This window comes from Rhinatrema bivittatum, chromosome 9, assembly GCF_901001135.1.
Source record: "Rhinatrema bivittatum chromosome 9, aRhiBiv1.1, whole genome shotgun sequence".
Classification (NCBI taxonomy): Eukaryota; Metazoa; Chordata; class Amphibia; order Gymnophiona; family Rhinatrematidae; genus Rhinatrema; species Rhinatrema bivittatum.
This window is the reverse complement of record NC_042623.1, coordinates 230,379,293-230,391,434: the sequence shown is the minus strand read 5'-3', so window position 1 is coordinate 230,391,434 and position 12,142 is coordinate 230,379,293. Positions and strand designations below refer to the sequence as shown.

General features: G+C 45.0%; 1 protein-coding gene across 8 annotated transcripts in view; it reads left to right on the top strand.

The window, feature by feature from the left end:
- ATP13A3 (ATPase 13A3) overlaps positions 1-12,142 on the top strand; it is a 535,999-nt gene that overhangs the window by 136,133 nt on the left and 387,724 nt on the right. For all 8 annotated transcript variants that reach the window (XM_029615360.1, XM_029615358.1, XM_029615363.1 and 5 more), the window contains 2 exons: positions 10,079-10,159; positions 10,845-10,914. In XM_029615360.1, the coding sequence (XP_029471220.1) occupies positions 10,079-10,159; positions 10,845-10,914 (151 nt within the window). The remainder of the gene's footprint in view (positions 1-10,078; positions 10,160-10,844; positions 10,915-12,142) is intronic.

The window sequence follows — 12,142 nt, the reverse complement described above, 5'->3', positions numbered from 1 at the left end:
AAAAACCCCGGTCTAACCTCCCAGACCAGGGCAACCTTTTTGTTACTTGTAAACCGGATTGATTTGTATTGCATACAGGAATTCCGGTATATAAAAATTAAAAATAAATAAATAAATAAATAAATAAATGGACACCATTCTGAAACAAGCTTTTGAGGTAGCAGCCATGTCCCTACGAATCGCGACCTGCTGCACCATGGTGACGCGTTCCTGTTTATCACAGGCGAGAAACAACACCCAGGGAGCAGACATGGAATCAGCTCTCGCATTTCTCACTGACGCAGCCTCCGACCTCGTCCGTACGGCAGCCAAGGGAGTGTCCTCCTCAGTGGCAGCCAGGAGGCAGCTTTGGCTACGTAATTGGGCGGCCGACTCGTCCTCCAAAACACGACTCACAAGAATGCCCTTTAAGGGTTCTTTACTGTTCGGCAGCGATCTCAAGAACTGGGCTACTAAATGGGGTGCCTCTCCATTACCCCGTCTACCAGAAGACAGGGCGAGGAGGAGCCAGCGTTCCTCTTCTAGACCATCTAGAGGTAGAAATTCTCAGCGCTTCAACCCTTACAGGACTCGCTATCGAGCTCCTCGTTCCCAGGCCAGGAACCAGTCCTTTCGGACTAAGCACAACAAGAAGAGAACCGGCTCGGGTTCCGGCCCCGGCCGCAACCCACAATGACAATCAGCCAACCCATCCGGGGGTAGCAGCCATAGGGGGCAGGCTAACCCTCTTCTACCGCAGGTGGGTCGAGATCACTTCGGACCAGTGGGTCCTCGCCATCATCCGAGAAGGATATTACCTGGATTTTCTTCGGCTTCCGCCGAGCAAGTTTGTGGAATCTCCGTTTCACCGCTCAAGGCAGCGGCACTAGAAGTGACCTTACAGAGGCTCCTGGCCCTAAAAGCCATAATCCCAGTACCTGCGGGAGAGGTAAATTCTGGGCATTATTCCATTTATTTCATAGTACCCAAGAAGGAGGGCACTTTCAGGCCCGTCCTGGACCTCAAGTCAGTCAACCGACACCTCCGGGTCCCCAGCTTTCGCATGGAAACTCTATGGTCGGTCAAGAATTCGGTACAGACAGGGGAGTTTCTCACCTCCCTAGATCTGTCGGAAGCCTACCTGCATATCCCAATCCATCGGGATCACCAGCGCTATTTACGCTTCAAAGTCCTGAATCAACACTTCCAGTTCCGAGCTTTACCCTTCGGGTTAGCCACCGCGCCACGGATCTTTACCAAGGTCATAGTAGTAGTGGCGGTGGCACTCAGGAAGGAAGGAATTCTCGTCCACCCCTACCTGGACGATTGGCTGATCAGGGCGAAGTCACCGGAGGAGAGCCACCGGGCAACCAACAGAGTTATAGCTCTTCTGGAAAGCCTTGGATGGGTAGTCAACATAAACAAGAGCTCCCTACAGCCGTCCCAGTCGCTGGAATACCTAGGGGTCCAATTCGACACCCGAGAAGACAAGGTCAGCCTGACCTCCAAGAGAAAATCAAAACTCCAGAGTCATCTGCAGGCCCTGCTGAGCGCCAGCCGGCCCACAGCTCGAGATTACCTACAGGTCCTCGGCCTCATGGCATCCACTCTGGAAGTGGTGCCCTGGGCGCGGGCTCATATGAGACCGTTGCAACGCACCCTTCTATCTCGATGGAGCCCATGATCACAGAACTACACCGTACCCCTACCTCTACCGGGCAGAGTGCGGTATCAGCTACGGTGGTGGTTGCAGCCCGGCCACATGAGCCGGGGGTCAAGCATGTCCTCCCCAACCTGGATTCTGCTCACCACAGATGCCAGCCTGAACGGATGGGGAGCACACTGCGAGGAACTCACCGCCCAAGGGCGGTGGACCAGAGAAGAGACGAGGTGGAACATCAACCGACTAGAGGCACGGGCAGTCAGGCTAGCATGCCTGCGATTTGCCCACAGACTTCGCGACAGAGGGGTCAGAGTGATGTCAGACAATGCCACCACGGTGGCATACATCAATCGTCAGGGCGGAACCAGAAGCCAACAGGTATCCCTGGAAATAACTCCCCTGATGATTTGGGCAGAAGCAAATCTCCAGGACATCTCCGCCGTCCACATTGCCGGGAAGGACAACATGACGGCAGACTTCCTCAGCAGAGAAAGCCTAAACCCGGGGGAGTGGCAGCTGTCACCCACAGCCTTTCAGATAATTGTGGATCAGTGGGGGACGCCAGCCATGGACCTCTTAGCGGACAGGTCCAACGCTCAAGTACCCAGATATTTCAGCCGCAGGGGATCGATGCCCTGGTACAGCCGTGGCCTCAGGGGATCCTGTTATACGCCTTTCCTCCATGGCCCCTGCTCGGCGCCATTGTACACAGGATTCAGCGACACAGAGGCCTAGTTCTTCTAGTGGCCCCGGACTGGCCAAGAAGACCCTGGTACGCAGACATGAGAAGACTACTGGCAGGAAACCCTCTACCCGCTGCGGCAAGGTCCCATCCTCCACGAGGATCCGGCTCAATTCTCTCTTACGGTCTGGCCGTTGAGAGGGCTCGACTGAAGAAAAAGGGATAGTTGAGCATGCAAGTTCTCCACATCCCTAACATATATCAGGATTTGGAGAGTCTTTGAAGCCTGGTGCGACTCTCACGGCACCAATTCGCATGCCGCTACGATTCCTATCATTTTGGACTTCCTAAAAGATGGACTTCAGAAGGGTCTGTCCCTCAGCTCCATCAAGGTTCAGGTAGCAGCGCTGTCTTGCTACGGTCCCAGGAGTGACGGCAACACCATTGCCAAACACCCAGACGTCTCACGTTTCCTGAAAGGAGTCAAACACATTCGCCCGCCACTGAAGTGGCCAGTGCCCTTGTGGAATCTCAACCTAGTATTGGAATTTTTGGCGGGATCAGCCTTCAGGCCCCTTCGAGGCCTGTCCCTCCGTTTGTTAACCTTGAAGATGGTGTTCTTGCTGGCTGTGTGTTCAGCACGCCGCATCTCAGAGCTACAAGCACTTTCCTGTCGTGATCCATTTCTCAGAATCACTCCAGAGGCTATCCATCTTCGTACAGTTCCATCCTTTTTACCCAAAGTGGTCTCACACTTTCACCTCAACCAAACCATATCCTTGCCTACCACGGAAGGTTTGAAGAAGTCGGAGGAAGGTCGAATGCTACGCCATCTCGACATCGGCAGACTGCTGTCCAGATACCTGGAAATGTCAGAAGCAGTACGTCCTGCACAGCGGGAAGAAGCTAGGGGAAGCGGCCTCACGGCCAACCATCGCCCACTGGATTAAAGAAGTTATCAAGGCAGCCTACATAGAGGCGGGAAAACCACCGCCTCTACAGGTCAAAGCTCATTCTACCAGAGCACAATCGGCCTCTTGGGCAGAAGCTAAGCTGCTGTCGCCTGCAGAGATATGTAAAGCGGCGACGTGGTCCTCCCTCCATACCTTCTCCAGATTCTACCGTCTGGACGTCCAGGCCAGGGAGGATACAGCATTTGCGAGGGCAATCCTAAACGGTCCTCGGGCAGCCTCCCGCCCAGTCCGGGAGTAGCTTTTGTACATCCCATTTGTTTTGAGTCCGTCTGCTACACGCTAGGAAATGTAGAGATTACTTACCTGATAATCTCGTTTTCCTTAGTGTATGCAGATGGGCTCAGCATCCCGCCCGGCTGCCGGCATACATGGGGATTCACCGACTTATGGTAAGCCATGTTTTCTTATAATAGTCCATCCACCCTGCCGGGTGTCGACGCCTTCCGGTTGTGAACGCTGGCGGTCTCCAGCTACTATCAATCGGTCAGGGTAATCCTGTTCATTTACTCGATCGGTCAGCTACAGCTTTTGCAAGGAAGATTACTGATTTGCGGCACTTCCTGTGGGGGTATATGTACCCGTGCTGACGTCAGATCCGTCTCCAACTGCTAGCACGAGCACACTATACCCATTTGTTTTGAGTCCATCTGCATACACTAAGGAAAACGAGATTATCAGGTAAGTAATCTCTACATTTTTATTACAAGTTTCAGTTGTATCAGCATAGTGGAAAAAGCAGGGAAGCTCATATCTATACTGATTAAATCTTCTGCTGGGCCTAGGTATATATCCCATTCAAAGAGTCCAGAGTGGAGAGTACTCAGCACTACTTGGTCCATTTTGACTACTTTTGAACATTACTATGCTGCGCTTTACACATCCGAGGGGTTTGACAGTGCTAGGTGCCAAGAATTTTTGAGAAAATTAACCTTGCGTTCCTTTACGGATTGCCATCTGCAAAGATTGAATAGACCACTTAGCCCTGAAGAAGTGGTTTTGGGTCTCCGTTCCACCAAAGCCTTAAAGGCCCCAGGCCCGGATGGAATGTCCACTGAATTTTATAAAATCTTGGCGGATCAGTTGTCGACTCTGTTATGTTCAACTTTTGAGGGTCAATACCCCCCCCCCCCCCCAACATGTGAATAAAGCTGTAATTACTGTCCTTCCTAAGCCGGGACGAGATCCCACTTTGGTTTCCTCATACTGCCCAATATCCCTGATAAACTTTGACCAGAAGCTGCTTGCTAAGATCATGGCAGATCACCTAGCCTTTATCTTGCCAGATCTTATTGCCCCTGGACAGGTTGGGTGTGTGAGGTGTAGACATGCCATAGTGAATGTTTGAAAGTTGTTAATGGCTATTGCTAGGAGTAGCAAGGCTAACATCCCTTTCATGGTGGTCAGCTTTGATACTGAAAAAGCCTTCGATAGAGTGGAGTGGCAGTATCTGTTTGCCCCTTTAACTTAGATGAACTTGGAAGGTTCTTTCAGAAATGGGCTACAGTTGCTCTTTGCAGATCCTGTGGCAGAGGTTATGGCTAACGACAGAAGTTCTTGCATCTTTTCTGTAGGTAGGGGAACTTGGCAGGGGTGCCCCTTGTCCCGGTTATTTCTTTTAGCATTGGTACCTTTACTACTGGCCATTCAACAAGCCCCAGAGGTGAAAGGGGTTTCCCTTGAATACGACCACCTTTATATACTCTGCTTTTGCTGATGATTTGTTAGTGTTTTTAACAGATCCAGTCACTTTGCTTAACCAATTGCTTCAAATTGAGGACTATGAGGTCTCTTCTGGATTTAGACTGAATAAAAAGTCGGAAGCTCTTGTATATCCTGATAGCACTTGGCTAACTTGGCAGGGATTATTCCCTCTGAAATGGGCCCTGGGTACTTATAAGTATTTGGGAGTACAGATTGGTTTGGATTTGACTCAATTAATATATCACCCTTGCTGGATTGCACTAGATCAAAACTGTTGATGTGGTGGCCTCTGCTGCTGTCTCTAGTAGGTCGGATCAATTTGTTTAATATGGTCTTATTCCCTCATTGGTTGTATATACTACTGATGCTGCCTTCGCCATAAAGATCTTATGACTTTAAACCAGCTTTTATTAAATTTAATCTGGGTGGGCAAAAAGCTGAGAATTGCACTTCAGAAGCTGTGCTTAGTTTGGGCTAAAGGAGGGCTCTGCCTCCCTGATATGGAGTTGTATAATCTAGCAAGTCTTTTGCGTATAGTCTAGGACTTGGATATAATGGTGACTCCACTTACACAGATATTGAGTTTGATAAACTCTTGACTTCTGTAGTTGACTTGCGATATGTATTGCATGCCACTCTTGGTACCCTACCCTCGGGGTTGCCTAGCAATATTTTGATTGCACCATTGCGTCGGGCACGAAAGAGGCTTGCTTTGCTTCTGCATTTCTCTAGCACTTGTTCTCCACGTTATCCAATACAGGGAAATCTAGACTTCTCCCCAGGGTCTCAGTCGTGGGTTTTCTTCATTGGAAATGGCTAGGCATTCCTATTCTGTATCAAGTCCTGGCTAAGGATGGAGCATTACTTTCTTTTCACCAGTTGAGGGATCAATTCACTTTGCAGGACACTGATCTCTTTTCTTACCTACAATTATGACATTATGTTTGCTTTCTAACTAGGGAGGCTTTGGACATGTCAAAGGCAGATGTGATAGATAACTTTTTCCAGGTCGAGCATTCCAAGCTTTCGTTTGCGAACCTTCTTAAAGGTCTACAAAAATTGAGGCAGAATACCTGGATCAAGCCGCTTTGGGAGACTTGGAGACTAGATTGTAATTGTTCTTTTTCTCAAGGAGACTTGCTTTCTAGTTTTCAGCCTTGAAATTGATTTCTTCTAATGTGTATCTCCGGGAATTGCAGTTCAAATTCTTTCATGGACCTTATATCTCCCCAACCATGACTCATAAGTCTGGGCTTGAAATTTCTGGGGCTTGTCCGAAGTGTCCTGAAAGAATAGGAACTTTCACTCATATGTTTTGGAATTGTCCATTTGTCTATAAATTTTGGACAAAAGTTTTAAAGTACCTGGGAGAGATTTTGACCATCATGGCTATTGAGATTGTCTTATTTGGGATAGGATTTCCTGCTAACCTGCAGAAGGAGGGAGATATATTTTTGTTACACAAAGCTTTGACACAGGGGAAACTGTCTATTTTGTTGCAATGGTGGGAGAGAGATCCCCTATCTTTTTGGCAATCGAGGAATGCACTTCATAGCATGGCGCATATGGAATCTTTGGCTGCTGCTGCTTCCCCTGCTGCCAAGAGGAAGTTTCTAAATATCTGGGACAAATATATTCAGAGTCTCTCTAGTAGAGCTAGGAGCTTACATTTAAACCATCTATAGAATGTATGGCTTTCTTTTAAACTCTCTGTTCCCGTTTGCATTTGATTGGGTTTGGGGGGTGGGGGTGATAGGCGGTTATGAGATCTTAGTACTCCATCCGTATTCCTTCCGGGCCTGACTGGACCAGACAGGAGGGTTTCTGTAGGGCTTATCATTTTGTATTATAGGTATTAGGATGGAATTTGCAATTTTCTTTGTGGGGGTGGGGGACTATATCTATTTGGGGTAATGTTCCCAACAATTTTTGAATTGTTCTTTGACAAACTCACTGTTTTGGATAAGTTATGCACTTGATAGATTGTATCATGTCTGTCTGTCAAGTGATGTTTGTATATAAAAAAAAAAGGCATTGAAAAGGCCTCTCTGTGCTCTTCATACCCTCAGAGGATTCCTCTCCAGACCCATTGTTTTATTTTTAATTTAGTTAGCTAATCACAAACGCAGTCTTCTGAAAATTGAGGTTTACTTCTCTTCCAGTCCTATTTATGTCCATTTTCTGTGCTCCTATTCCTGGCCCTTCCTCAGAATTCTGAACAGAAATATTTGTTAAGCAGTTCTGCTCTTTCCAAGTCAGCCTCTATGTATTCCTCTCCTTGACCTGAGTCTCACAGGGCCACTTCTGCATTTTCTCTTGTCACTAACTATATTAGCTATATTTTATTCCATTTGCATTTTTGCTCTCTTTGCTACTTTCCCAGTTTCTTAGCTTTTCGAGGTATTGTTTTCTGTCTTCCTCTTTTTTACAATCTTACTATGATTAAATGGAAAACCACAAGCTGCTCTCATGATTCAGAAGCCTAGAAGGGATCAGAAGATAAGGGTCACTTGGTTCTCTCAGTCTGTCCATATTTATCTGTTCATTGATCTTCTTTGTTCTGACCCCCCTCCCGCACGCACACAGATGTCCTGCCTTTGAGGACTATTGTGTTTGTCCAAAACATGTTAAGAGTTCTGTCAATTTTGATTCCTCCTTCCTCTGTACCAGTGTTCAGGGTGTTACTGAAATCCAGAAGAGCCACATCTACAACATCGGTGAGCCATTACTCTGCTCACCTCCTCACAGCTTGTTACGTTTTGTTTAATGAGAGCTTTTCTTTGGGGACAATGTTGCTTAGGATCCAATTATCCATTGTCTTGAAGTTATTGCATTCTTCAGTAGCATTTCCTGATGTCAGATTAACAGATCAGTGGTTTTCCATTTCCTCATTCTCACGTTAATGAGCGGTACTTTATCCACTCTTCTCCAGACTCTTGTTTCTGTGGACAAATTGAACAGAATTGGGTATGGGATGCATACACTACCTTCCAAGTCATGCCCCATCTAGTCCCATTGCTTGATTTATTTTTAATTGTGCTAGTCTTTTAAATGCTTTGCCCTCACTGAACAGTTCATTTTGTCCTTGTCTCATGCCTGAGACCCATGACCCAACTATCAGGCCGATACAGAAAGAAACGCGAGAGAGCGGGCGAGTGCCCCCTCTCCCGGCGCGCGCACAGGCCAGTGTCCTGTGCTCGCGATACAGTAAATAAAATTATGCTAATTAGGGCCTGCGGTAAAAGGAGGCGCTAGGGACACTAGCGCGTCCCTAGGACCTCCTTTTTGACAGGAGCGGCGGATGTCAGTGGGTTTGACAGCTGACGCTCGATTTTGCCAGTGTCTGTTCTCAAGCCCGCTGACAGCAACGGGTTCAGAAACTGGACACCGGCAAAATTGAGCATCCGGTTCTCAATCCGCGAGCCGCGGGCTGATTTAAAATTTTTAAATTTTTTTATTAATTATTTTTTACTTTTGGGACCTCCAACTTAATATCGCTATGATATTAAGTTGGAGGGTGTACAGAAAAGCAGTTTTACTGTATACCTTCCCGGAGCCAAGAGAAATTAATGCCTATCTTTGGATAGGCGCTAATTTCTGAAAGTAAAATGTGCGGCTTGGCTGCACATTTTACTTTCTGAATCGCACGGGAATAACTAATAGGGCCATCAACATGCATTTGCATGTTGTGGGCCCTATTAGTTTTGGGGGGGTTGGACGCATGTTTACGACGCGCTATTACCCCTTACTGAGTAAGGGGTAAAGCTAGCGTGTCGAAAACGCGTGTCCAACCTCGGGTTAACAGTGCACTCCGCCAGAGTGCACTGTACTGTATCGGCCTGTATGGAAGGTAGTTGGAGGTTTATAAGAAATTACCAGAAGTTTGTTTGTTTGTTTATTTATTTATGAATGAACTTTTAATATACCGACATTCGTAGAACACATCACACCGGTTTACAATTAACTAAAAGAGAGGAAAGTTACATTGAATGAGGAACGGGGAGAGGAGAGCAGGCAAGAAAATGGAGGAAGAGGTGGGCTGGGCGCGAGTAAAGACTGAGGGAGCGATAAAGTAACGAAGTTGAGGAGAGAGTGGAGAGAAACCATAATAACAATAATAACTTACTAAAATCATATCATGGGAAGGAGTACATACTATAACTGGATTGAAATACTTAACTTTTCATGAGAAAAAAATTCTTTATAGTTAACATGGATGAGAGGGAGATGCAATTTAAAAATATTTACTTATTCACCCTTCCAAACAATATGATTACATCGTGTAATTAATAAGTAAGCATAAATCTGCATCTCTACAATAATGACAATAAAAGAAAACTTGTAGATCAAGAGAGGACTTGCAAGCATGACAACACTGCCACAAGGATATCTAAACAAACTTTTTGAATGCAGAGCACGATGATGATTGTGAAAAGGTGGGTATTGTGTTTAGCTAATGATGGTGTTGGTTCTCTGCTCAGAAGCCCTAAATAAAAGCAGATTGAAACTAAATTGAGATTGTAATCACATTTCCTGTTTCAAGATTGCCCATAAGACACAACACAGTCTTCTGTCGTAGGTGTAATGTTCACTTTTTTTTTTCTTTCAATTTAGTGTTTATTAATGTACATTAAACAATAATCAAGTAATCACAGCCGTCACTGTGGTACATAAACAACATATTACAATCAAAACCCGAAATGGATTGTCAAATGATAATAGAGAATGTGACAAATAAATATCTACAGTTCTTGTTTTTCTGGGTCTTTCCATTTTGGGTTATTTGGAATCTTCTAGATCCTGACTCTCTCACATGGATGGAGGTGTTTGTAACTAGGAGCAGGTTTCTAGGTTGTAGAACTGTGTTCAAGATGTTTTGGTCACATTATTCTTTTTAGCATGAATCCACAGACCAGTACATGGAATTTTTAAATTGAGAGAGATTTTTGTTGTCATATTGGAGGTGGTGCCAGATGTCTCCTGCACTGTATTCAGAGCTAATTAGTCCCAACTCCTGGAAAACTATTTGAGTTTAGACTGCCAGCAAATTGTTTAATTTAAAGCTTTCTGTTTATTTAGGGGACTGGATGAGGGAATCTCTTGTTGTTCAGTACATGATGAGCTCAGTAAAGGATTAAGCAGAGAGGTGCATGATTACAGGTAATGTTTACCTTTCTATTTCTGGAATTTCATGTCTAATGTCTATGTGGGATTGCTGTTTTGGAGCTGTTTAAACAGTAGCAAAGCATTTAAATCTATCTGTTGATTCTGGTGACATCACAGGTTTGAAGATCAGTAATTTATCCATGTTAGCATTCCTAGATACGTTTCAAAAGGTTTTTGTTTTACCCCTAACTTATTTATACTAACTGGAAATGTATAGTTTGACTGGAAGAATTTCTGACTAATGTAAGCTGTTTCAAGATCTTCCATGTTTAAATTTATTTTTATTTTATTTATTTAGCATTTTTTATATACCGAGGTAGAGCAGAGTAGCCTTCACTCCGGTTTACAGATTATAACAACATGTTACATAAAACTAATTGAGGACATTGAAGAGAAATCCATTTGCTATTAGCTGCTTGATATCACAGAGCATATAAGGAACCAAAAACATAACTCCCTTGTCAGTTTCAAGTCTTAATACTACAGATTCTGCTATTTTATCAAGTTGGTAGGTTTCCTTTGTGTTGTATCCTATAAAGAAATATTACAATTCACAGTAGCATTGTCTGTCCTGAAGTGAAAATGATTTTTTGTGTCCATAATACTGTAGAATTAAATGTAATTTACAGCAGTTGAAAAGTAAGGACTAACCTTAACATTTTTGTCTTCCTCAATACAGAAAATTGTTCTTTGGAGTAAATGAGATTGATGTGAAAGTGCCTTCCATTTTTAAGCTTCTTGTTAAGGAGGTAAAATTGTCATTTCAGCATTTTAATTTTTTTAGTCATATGAATATGTACACATTTATAGTATCAAGTTCTGATTTTTGCAAGAGTAGTTAGTATTCATTTAGATTGTTTTGTGGTTCTCAACCAGCATATTGAACTTTAAAGTTTTATTAACAGTCAATATAATTTCCTAGTTTAAAAAAAAATCTGTCAGATTCATGCATATAAAGGACCCTTTATTGGGTCAGTGCATCTTGCAAAGTAAATTATAATCAAAAACGTCAAATACAATCAGATCAGAAAAATGACAGTATTGCTTCCTTTTAGGTCTCATTGGTAAATTTAAAAATGTTTTGTTATACTTGAGAGACACTGGTTTGTGTGTGTGGGGGGGTGGGGGGGGGGGGCGGTTTACAAGGCCACTATTGATTAATGACAATTGACATCCAAATCTATATAAATAAAAATGTTAAATAGTTTGTATAAAATCGCTAATCTCAGAAACCACTGCACCAATTGCTTTCAAATTTGGACACAACCTTCCTTTCGCTTACGGGAAGGTTCTTCTGTACTTACATTACATATATGTCACACCTGTGACAGGTAAAAAAGGTTTAAAAATTGGTTCAACAAAACAGCGACATCTGGTGGACATCGGACGTCAGCGCATCCTCTTACACCTTTCACAAACACTCACACCCCCCCACACACATGACAAATGCATTTAATTCACACACCCTCCGAACACACAGAAATCCACACTCCTCACACCCCCCCACACACACACATGCCAATTGGACTTACTTCACACACCCTGCCAAAACACACCAAAACGCACCAAATTCCAGGCTGCTACACCGGGGGGCCACGCACATGTCACATGTTGGCAATTCCCACACCCTCCGAACTCACACACAAGCGGAAACAGGTCCGCGCTGCTCCAGTGGGGGGCCAAGAACGGTCCGGGACACATCGCGTACACTACGGCCGTCGGCTGCCAGCAATCAAAATGGCGCCGACGGCCCTTTCCCTTACTATACCACTCGGAGACAACAATGGCGGCAGTAGCCCATGTGACATAGTAAGGGCGACGGCCTGTCGACGCCATTTTCAGGACTGGCAGCCAGCGGACCTTTGCCCTTACTATGTCAGGGAACCTAGCGCTCCCATTACTCCTCCACAGTGACATAGTCAGGTCAAAGGGCCGTCGGAGCCATTTTCATAGCTAGCAGCCGACGGCCCGAACCCA